This window comes from Tiliqua scincoides, chromosome 2 (genome assembly GCF_035046505.1).
Source record: "Tiliqua scincoides isolate rTilSci1 chromosome 2, rTilSci1.hap2, whole genome shotgun sequence".
In the NCBI taxonomy this organism is placed as follows: domain Eukaryota; kingdom Metazoa; phylum Chordata; class Lepidosauria; order Squamata; family Scincidae; genus Tiliqua; species Tiliqua scincoides.
This window is the reverse complement of record NC_089822.1, coordinates 128,386,662-128,397,522: the sequence shown is the minus strand read 5'-3', so window position 1 is coordinate 128,397,522 and position 10,861 is coordinate 128,386,662. Positions and strand designations below refer to the sequence as shown.

The following is a 10,861-nucleotide window of genomic DNA, read 5'->3' as shown; positions in this document are numbered from 1 at the left end:
GGGTATAATATTGCCTGATCATTTCCCTTTATATCTCCACAAGTAAAAGGTGTAAAGATATTTACTTTTAAAAAGTGAAAGCTGGACATTTGAGTCAAGTGCATGAAATATCCATAAGGCAACCAAGCCCCTTAAGTTTCAGTGCACATGGGGGGGGGGGAGAGTTCTGGAACAAAGGTATGATCACCCTGAACCCCATAATTCTGAGTGAAATTCAGTAAAAGTTGGTCATAATTGTCCCATTGAAATCTCATTCAGTTATATCACTTTAAGTTCCCAAAACACTTAAGATTCAAGATTTTTGTTAGTTGTATCATCAAATCCTGTTCTAGTTCTTTTAGTGCCACATTAATAACTGCTAAAAGTTGCTGGTTTGTGCCAACATATGTATGCCATTGACTATCATCAGTCAGCTGTGGCACACAGAACCTTTTCATTTGTACCCTTCAAATGCAATATAAAAGGTTATAGGTTACCACTTCAGTTGGTCCTGTGTAATTTTAATGATCTAGGTTGTTGCATGTTAATTGGGGCCATGGCTTGTAAAAATTCATTTATGCTCATTTTCATTTATGCCCCTGGACTGTAACAGGCAGCTAACTTCTGCACAGAGGTGCAAATTCTGCAAAGAGGAATTGCGTGAGTGTAGAATACAACACAATGATAATCTGAACTTCATTTTTTAAAAGGCAAGTTTCTAGCCCTCATGGTTGTAATGAAGATAAGTTTGAACAACAACAACAAAAACGGAGGGCCTACTCCTACCCAACTTTCCAGCACTGATGCAGCCACGGTGCAGTCTCTTGAGGAGGCCTCCATGACTGCCCCCACCACAGGATGCAGAGCAAGCCCCATTGGCTAAACTGCATTGGCACTAGAAAGTTAGATAGGATTAGGCCATGAGTGAGCAAAATCACAAAAGAAACAGACTAGGATTGCCAGTTAACAAGGGTCTAGTAAACTGCCTAACTCTTTGCCTCTTCCCATAACTTACATGTGCGCATGTGTGTGTTTGTAACACACAAATCAAACAGCACAATTAAATTTCTTGTTGGTGTAAATCTGATTTTTCCAACGGTGTGTTTTTTAAAAAAAATGAAGCTCATATTCTGCTCTGCTCTGTGTATGCATTTGTCCTAGGCCAGAGTATCAATGGCTCATCCATTTCCATCAGTGAGGTTACAGCTGTTCATAAAGCTTACAGGCCAACTTAATATTATTAGCTCCCATTGCTCATGCTGAATCCAATACGCATTTCTGAGCTCCTTTGTATGCCTGCCACCACTTCTACAGGCCAATGATTTTCTCAATAGCCTTTGCTTGTCTCTTCAAGGAGAATATTGCTTCATTTTAAATAAGAATTCTCCATAGCAGAACTTCTATAGACCTCTCCTCCACAGGCCACTGTGAGAGGGGCAAAAGGTGCTAGAGAATACCTCTGGCTTATTTTCAATTACTCAGACCTAGGAAAATGAATATAAATAGCTACTGTATTGACTGCATGCCAAATATTTATTCAGCAAATGATTTCAGTATTTACATGTAACAAGCCATTAAGCCTAACACAGGCATCAATAGAATTTTTGAAATACAGACCTCTCTATAGTGCAATTATACATCTTCCCCACAGCATTCCCTCTGCTGGTTGCATTACACGCACATGCCACCTGCCTTTGAAGAGTCATTGTCTTTTAACAGATCCTCATCCAGTACAAACAAAAGAGATTGTTTTTTGCCACTGTTGTCAATTGGATGTGGATTCAAAACAAAAAGCCTTTGCAGGGCCACTTCACACATCACATATTTAGGCATGACTAAACAAGGGGCACACAGATGATATTTTAGCTGATATTTTAGCTGTATGCCTAAACATGTCAAGTGTGGATGTGACTCATCTTTGCAAATGGCCATAACGGGTGACCTTGTCAGAAGACTGCGCTTAGCTCCCGCTCTCTGTGGGTCATACACTTGATGGCAAACCTGAATTCTCTTCTGCAGATTGTGAAAAAGCTCAGTCTCTTGGAGGGCAAAAATCTCATTCTCTGCAAATTATTTATGTATTGGATTGCTATTCAGGTGTACAGGATTCTCCCCACCCAGCTGGCACTCACAGAGGCCTCCTCAGAGTAAGGGAATGCCTGTTCCCTTACTTTGGAGCTGCACTGCCCTTATGTCAGTGCTGGATTGTGGGTTAGGATTGTGCCCTAAGGTTCACAAATCCTGGAACAACCCCTGAAAGACTCCCAGAGAGCTGTCTGCTGATGGTCCAGGAAGTAGAATCCCTTCTCAACAGCTAAGAATTGATATTGCAGGCACTACAAAAGAAGACAGACCACAGAGCACAACTACAGCCAGTCTCCCCTAGCATGGTTTCCTTCCCTGATCGTATTTTCATTTTAAAACCCACACTCAGTGAGTCTCTAGCTTTTATATGGAGATACAAGGGAAACCCATGCAGGCAGTATGATACCCAAATGGCTCATGAAAATGTAAACCAGTTCCCACCTTCTAGTTTTCTGAAGAATGAGAGTAAAGAATTAGAAAAGTAGGACAAGTACTTGGCACACACTGGGTTTTATTAAAACCAGAATATTAGTTAAATAAAATTATTGTCTTATTCAATATATGTCGGTACGCCCCACTGCATCCATTGGGATTCACCATTCCCTAGCTAGGAAGTGTGTGTAGGACTGCACCCCTCAATTTCTTTTTCTTGCAACATCACATTCACTTCTAATTCTCCAACTCCAGGGTATGCATAGTGCCCCACTGCAAAAATTCTGACTACTGGATTGCTGTAGGGTCATCCTGAACTCCTCCCTAACCAGAGTAACTGGGACTCAGCAAAGTATGTACTTTCTTCTCGGTGCTTCAGATTCTCTGTCCTAAGTGACACATACTGTGTGCTAGTTTGGTGCTGGGTGGATGGGAGCATAAAGTACTTTTCTGAAGGGGAAAATTTGGAATATTTGAGACATGTGCATACATACTTTTAAAGGTATACTTTTTGTTTCCTCTGGGAGTCCTCAAAGAGACCTATAGCCTGAAAAAGACTTTTAAAATCCCATTATAAAATGCAAAGACAAATTCATGCAATTCCACAATGAAGACAACCAAGTTAAAATGGTTTTCCAGCTGTGAAAGGCAGGGCAAAACAGAAGGAGCTTTACAGGTTTGGGCCAAAAAAAAGACATACTCAGGCCCAAATTTAACCCCCCTTCCAGCGCTGGCATAGCTGTGCCAATGGGACATGTGCTGCATCCTGCTTTTGGGTGGCACTCATGGAGATCTCCTCAAACTAAGGGAATGTTTGTTCCCTTCCCTCAGAACTGCATTGCACTTTTGTCAGTGCTGGAAAGTGGGTTAGGATTGTACCCACACTCTGCAACAAAGACAAGCTTGATGTGCTTCCCTTGGGAAGAAGTTTCATCGAAAGAGTATGGTGGCCATCAGATATAAACTGCTAGTAGTAACTTGCTAGTCTTACCGAAGCAGGGGATTACCCAGTTTATTTAATAATTTTTTTTTATTAAAATTGATAATTGCATTTTAGGATAAATATTTTTTCCCTAAGTGGCAAACAATCAAATGAAAGCAGCACTAAAACAAGAACTCCATCAAGAAGAAAGCCACCAAAACGAAGAAACAAAATGCACAAACACAAACACAAACACAAACACACACACACACACACACACACACACACAGAGAGAGAGAGAGAGAGAGAGAGAGAGAGAGAGAGAGAGAGATGAAGCCATATACTCGTAAATCACTTAGAGAATGAGTAGATCATAAGTTGTCAACCAAAAGCAAAACTCAGTTGACAGAGCCCTGCAAGTTAACAGCCAACCAGTCAAGGACATCCATTTACAACTGTGCAGAATCACCATATTTCTGCCACATGCTGACATGTGAACTGTTTGTTGCCTTCTAATAGAAGTGCCTGCCAATCTTTGTTTTTCTCTTGAAGGGGTTCCACAAGCATGGAAGGTGGGGTGCCGTTAACAGAAAAAAGATACCCTTTCTGCACCCAGGCAATTCACATTCTGGGCCAAGGAAACCCAAATTCTACAACCTGAATATATTGCAAATTACGTAAGCAAATATTCGTAACTGCTCTCACTTTGTGTAATTTATTCTGGTTTTGCTCCTTATGAGGAAGAGTAAGGAGCTATGCAGAACACTCAAGCCCCACCTCCAGTCGCTCAAAATATTCAGCGACTTCACTGGCTTTTCAGCAGGTTTCGTCCTCACAAAGTTCCCTTAAAAACATATCTTCACCACCAAGGTGATCAATCAAATATCAATGAAGGCTGATATTCTGAGGAAGTTGTCCAACACCATATTATGCATTTTTTTTCTATGTTTGTGCAGAACTGTGGCAGTGGCATGCACCCAATATTCCTCATGGACCTGGCTGTCTCTTGTGATGGAGCACATAGACTTCCCTCATGAGATGATTGCTTCAAAATAATGGCTAGTAACACAAATAAACATTCCTGGTTGATTTTATTTAGTGTCTTTTTACATACTTCCTGTAAGTCACTGGTTCCCAAACTTTTTCACCTGGTTGCTCCCTTGACCTACTGGGCCACTGGCCACAGCTCCCCATTAGGGCTACAATCTTATACATTGTATAGGCTGGTGCAGCTCCCCAGGCTGGCTTCTGCGACTCCCTAGGGAGCCCCAGCTCACAGTTTGGGAACCTCTGCTGTCAGTAGATATAGGATTTAAAGGAACACAAACAGTTTATCTGGTTTCATTGTTTCCTTGAGCCCTTCACTGTCTTTGGCAGTTATTTACACAAGTGTAAGGGTTTGGAGGCTCATTTCCCAATGATACTCATTGATCTGTCTAAAAGCATCATCTTAGCATGCTTCTTACTGACAATCATCAATGAAAGTGACAGAACAGACTTACCAGTCCAAATCCTAACCAACTTTCCAGCTCTGACATAGCTGTGCCGACAGAGCATGTGCTGCATCTGTAGTTGGGGGGCAGTCACAGAGGTCTCCGCAAGGTAAGGGAATGTTTGTTCCCTTACCTCGGAGTTGCATTGTCCTTAGGTCAGTGCTGGAAAGTGGGTTAGGTTTGCTCAAATTCATCAGAATTTCAATTTTTGCTCTTCAAATTTTGAATTTGGTATTGGAAATCTGTATTCTGAATCTATCTTCCCCTTAAAGTTTGAAAATTGAGCATTTGTTGTTACTTGAAACCTGGAGACTGTCTTTGAGCTGGGGAGGGCCCATATATGAGTGGTGATGTATATAGAAATTATCCCTGGCATCTCCAGCCAAGAGGAATGGCTGAAGACCTTCACTGGAGAGCTGCGGTCGGCCACAGCAGACAGCACTGGGCTCGGTGGACCAATGGTCTGACTCAATCAAAAGCAGCTTCATACAGTTCATGTTCCTCTTTTAGCAGGTTTGGCCTGGAGGCCAGGATGGCTTGTGAGAGTTCTTGTAAAGCAACGGAGGCATGTTTTCCTTAAGGTTTCTCTTTAGCAATTGATTGAGGAGGACCCTTCCTCAGCAATAATAACTGGAGCTCTGTCTGCCATCTGATACACTCTGGATTCCTTTCACACCCATTTTAAGGTATCAGTTGCCTTCCCCGTTCCTTCAGTCAGACAAGAACAGGAAATGCAAACAGCTCTTCATGAAGACGACCAGGAGTCCCCAGAAGGCAGTTTTTACCAAGATCCCACTAGGAGGGATTCATTTAGTCAGCCACCATTTCTGGCTCCATTGGTACATCAGGAGTTAGAAGCATCTACAGGGTCTCCAATGGACCAAAACAGTACCCAACAGGTGTCCTTGAGATCCCTAGAGAGCAACAATGATCAAACCTCTTCCATTCCTTGTGACACCTCCTCCAATGGCACTAGCAAAGCACATAATAGCCATTTACCAAAACAAGTCTTCCCTTGGATGAAGGAAACACGACACAGCACCAAGCAGAACGGCAGCCTTCCATCTTCAGGTACTTGGTTTGATCTGTTATCTCCTCTGCTCGGTCTCAATCACTAGACAATAGCAACTCCAAATTAATGGTTAGAAGCAGTACTTTTTTTTACTGATATCCTGCCAAAGAGCTAAGAGTGGCTGGCATATGGTTTCCAGGTGGTCTCCCAACCAGGTATTGCTTAGGGCTGTAGCTCAGGGATACAGAGTGATAGTCTGTGTAGCTCAGTCCACACTTTGCATGCAAAAGGTCCCAGATGCCATCCCTGGCATCTCCAGATGGGGCCAGGAAAGAATCCTGACAGCACAGGGATGGGGTAAGCTTATGCCGGCGGCATACTGCCTAGTGCAGAGTTTTGGGGAGGGCACGGAGAGGGTGTTCTGGGGGCATTCCAGGTGAGGGGGTGGGTCCAGGATCTGGCACTTGGGCTAGATCCTAACCCTGCTCCTGAGCAGCCTGGCGTTACATGGACTGCTTGAATCTGTGCCACCAATTTAGTGGTGCGGATCTGCATAGTCCCATAGGGCTGCCTGGGGAGTTGCTCAGGGTAAGGGGAAATTATTCCCCTTACTCCAAGCTGTGCTCCAGCCTATACCAAACCTGCACTGGATACAGCACAAGCCTGCTGGCCTGCCTGTTCCAGCACAGGTAGGATTGCACGAGTCTGGAATCCTGGAGCATTGCTGTCAATCGGTGCAGACTATACCGAGCTAAAAGGACCAAGGGTATAAGGATCAAGGTATAACACAGGTTTATATATGGAAGGCCAGATTCCCTTGGCTTCTGCAGTTGGATCATGACATGTGCCTTCAGACCATTCTCTGGGCAATTACTTGGGAAATATTTCCGCAATTTTACTTATTTATGTTTACATCCTATATTGTCTACTGACTGTAGGATCAGTATAAGCATATCCTTTGGATAAAGTTATATAAATCCAGAGCAACTATATGTGTGTTTATATTGGAGAACTATTTGGAGCAACTCTACTGGAGCAACCATAGTTGCTCCAAATAGTTCTGGATTCCTCATCGCAACATGAGTATTCGGAGAATTCTCTTTTTTTTCTTAATTATCCGGCTTTGACAAATATCTGTTCAGCTATCCACAGAAGTGGGATGGATATAGACATAGCAAGAAAGACGTGCAATTACTTAGCCAGACTCACAAAGAAAGACAAATAAGTTGCTCAGCTCTGAAATGAAATGATAGAGAGAAAAGATAAGGTTCTTAGCTAGAGACAGAAATAATGTAGGAAGATTACTGGGAAAACATTTCCATTCTTCACAAACGTTAAGCACAAGAGGATCCAAATGGAGTTTTAAAAGAATTCAGAATTGAACTGAGCTGCAGCAAAGATTCTCCAGTTTCAGGCTTTTTATTTGCTTTTTCATTTTGAGTTAGAAACTAGTCATTTTAGAGGGACAGAATTTTCTTCCTGAAAAATCCTTAGATGGTCAACTGCAAATGTTCTCTTGTTTCCGTTCTGTTTGGTGTCCTTGTTTCTCTTGATGCTGTTCCTTTGGCACCATTCCCCACCCCACCCCACCCCACTCAGGCCTTTGCTTTTCCATCTTTGTTGGGTTAATAAAAGTGGATCCCACCCAATCAGGGACCATCGCATCATAAAAGGGATGATGCTATGATACTATGAGTACATAGCCTCTCAGATTTGGCTACAGGATGTGGTGGTGGTCAAGTGAGGCCAGTTGAAAGTGATGGCCATGCAGACAAATAAGTAACATTTTTTGCAAAGTGTGTTAAAAAGAAATCATCCCAGAGGAGAGACAGGTGTTTGCTTTTGGCACCGCTGAAAATGTTTGCAGGATACCATGAAATTTGGCTCAGCTCTAAATTTTCATCTGAATTTGGGTCGGGCAAAACATGCATACAAGTACATTTTGCACCTTTCTTAGGGAATGCAGATTTCTCTAGATGAAATATTTGGAGAAGCAATGCATTTATTTCTTGAAGAGTCACCAGGGCTGATGCTGAACTGAATCTTTCATTTCCTTTATATAGATTCCAGCTCTCCACCAAGCCTCTCCTCTTCCAAGCGAGTCCGCACCGCCTACACCCACACCCAGCTGGTGGAGCTGGAGAAAGAGTTCCATTTTAATAGGTATCTCTGCCGGCCACGCAGGTTGGAGATGGCCCGGCTGCTGAGGCTCTCTGAGCGACAAATCAAGATCTGGTTCCAGAACAGAAGGATGAAATACAAGAAGGACAGCCGGGCTAAGGGGACTGTAAGAAAGTCCCCGAGCAAAACCCCTCGTGTGAGCAACTATTATAGTCAGACAGAGGCAGAGTATGAGTTGGCCACCGTGAGCTCATACAGCAAGGCCCAGAGAGGGCCGTATAGTTCAACAGCTTACCCAGACCCTCTCTTTGACAACCCCTTAGCTTCTATCTCCTCTGAATATGGCCCCCTCTCTTTGCCAGAAGAGGGCCATCATTACGGACCTCCAGTTCTGCAAGAGAGTTTGAGTGAAATGGGAGAAAATTACCTGGGAAATGTGCCCGAGGCTGACTCACTCTTCAGCTTCCCTGACTGCTCCTCCGCAAACCTGGACTACAGCTGTGTTGCTGAAATCCCCAGCCATCACCAGCTTGGGTCTTCCAACTCACATCCCATTTACACAGACTTAACCACACATCCTGTGCCTCAGGGAGATTCTCAGGGACCTGTAAATTTTATGCATCTGTGAAGGCCCCCTGCCATGGAAACCAAGCAGGGGAAATTGCTACAGTCCTATTATCTAATTAAAAAAAATACCTCTAAGTGCAACCAACAGTATTCCTCCCCCCCCCACCCTTCTGCCCACCCATTGCCTCCTATTTATTTAACTGTACAGAACATTGTTTGGTGGGGGAGAAGCTGTCTGTGGATGTTACAAAGTTAGTATACAAGGCAAGCCTGGCTTGATTTAAAAAAAAGAAAACAACAGTCAGTCCAGTCTTTTGAGAAGGACTTTGTGAAAGAAGATGGTGATGATCTTAAGTCATTCTGTAGCTATCAGCCTTATGATCTTCTTTTAAAGGAGTGGTAATTAAGGAAAATGAGGTTACTCTTAGCTGCTTTGGTTTGCAGGTCTTCATTTTCATAATATAAAAGACCATCACTTAATGGGACATTTCCAAGCTTGAATTTTTCAGAGGCTTAGCCCACTTCAGAAGCCCCGTGCTCAATTCTTCGATTCTGAATCTGTGAAATCCACCTCAATCACCTTGTCTTGATAGGGACTTTCTAAGGTAATCTACCTTTCTATGCCCATTAATACAGACAACTGTATTGGTGTGCATGAAACCTAGGGGTTGGCAGCTAACGGCCCCTTGGGGAAATCTGGCCCTCAAATAGTTATATCATCCAGGAAATGAGAATTTGTTTCCCCAGATTTTTCACAAGGTGAATGTGCAGTGAAAACATAAACAAAACGCCAGCCACTTCTCACCCTTTGGCAGGACTGTGTAGCCAACCAGCTCACCAAGTGGTTATAGGCACACCGTATTAAACTGGAAAACAGTCTTATGTATTCACTCTGTAGAGTGTATGTATTGAAAATTAGCTTCAGCCAACTCACTCCATCCATCCTTTTCTGTGGAGGAATCTTCTCTGCATGTTGCAAAGGATGCTGGGGTATTTTCTAGGCCACACTTAGTTCTCATGGGATGCTGACTAATATTGTTGGCCCTATCATATCCCTGTGTGAAACTGAGAGTACACCTTAAAACCTACCAAGCACTCTCCCCAAACTGTTTATCACAGGGGAAGATTGGCAGTGCAAATGATTCTTTCAGGAACATCTGTCCACCTTTGCTGATCTCATTGAAGAAGTACTGATAAGCTTGCAGGGATCTTCAGGGTTCCCTAGAGCACTATTTCCGTACCAGACATGACCCGACTGACATTGCCATCGTCTGTCTCCTCGAAACACATTCAGACAGAACTGTGGCGTTGCTGTAGGCAGGCCAGCCAGCTGAACTTCCCTCCATCCCCTTCCACCTCTTGTTAGGCTTCCCACACATTGGTTAGGGCCTAGAACAACCAGGTGGTCACTACTCCTAGGAGCCCTACCTGAACAGGCCTGTATTTATCAGAAAGCTCTTGACCACTTGGACAGTGTCCTTTCTGCAGTATCTCCCACTGAGCATCTAACATCATGGGCAAACCTGGAAAATCTGAAACCTGCAGTTCTTAGAAAGAAAAGCCTCTTGTGATTCAGCACTGATGTAGAAATCACCTGCGTGTCGCTATTCCTGGGTAAACGAATGGCTGCTTTCTGTGGGTTATTGTCTCACAGGCGGGCACGGATAACAGAACACAGTGGAACTGGCTCGCGACCTCGGCTGCTTGCAGTGAGCGATGTTTTCGCTGCACGTTACACATCACCATTGGTTTATTTTTAATGATTGCTTGGCTCTCGGCATCTATTTTAAAGTACTGTTTTGATACTGGAAATAAAGAGGCTTTTAAAAACAGCACTGGGAGATTTTCTTGGCGCAGGCAGACTCGCTTTTCTCCACGAACACTGCTCTGTTGTTCTTAGAATCACTTTGCCATCTTGTAGTTTACTAGGGGCTGGGCCTCACCCTTCCCTCACCCCCATTAATCATTGAGACAGCACGTACTTCAGAAGGCCCCTTGCTCTTTCATCTCCCAGTTAGTATGCAACTCTGGAGCTTAGCCGTTTTCTGCATTTTTTTCCCCAACTGGCCCCTGCCTTCCATTAAACCTCCTCCATTTCCTTGGACTACAGGTTAGCTGGACCCTCCATACTCATTTAAAGTGGCTTCTGAAAGGCAAGCATCAGTCACACAATGTTGGTGTCAAGATGCAAGGTCCAGTTTGCAAAAAGAATCCAGCTTGCTTGTTGTGTTCTTGTGGTTGGTGAGGGAG

At 43.6% G+C, this 10,861-nt stretch overlaps 1 protein-coding gene across 1 annotated transcript; it reads left to right on the top strand.

The window, feature by feature from the left end:
- Positions 1 to 5,261: 5,261 nt before the first annotated feature.
- Positions 5,262 to 8,672, top strand: LOC136638787 (homeobox protein Hox-D3-like). The gene is made up of 3 exons (XM_066612816.1): positions 5,262 to 5,372; positions 5,598 to 5,982; positions 7,987 to 8,672. Exons 1-3 carry the CDS (start codon positions 5,262 to 5,264, stop codon positions 8,670 to 8,672), a joined length of 1,182 nt encoding a protein of 393 aa, XP_066468913.1.
- Positions 8,673 to 10,861: the final 2,189 nt, after the last annotated feature.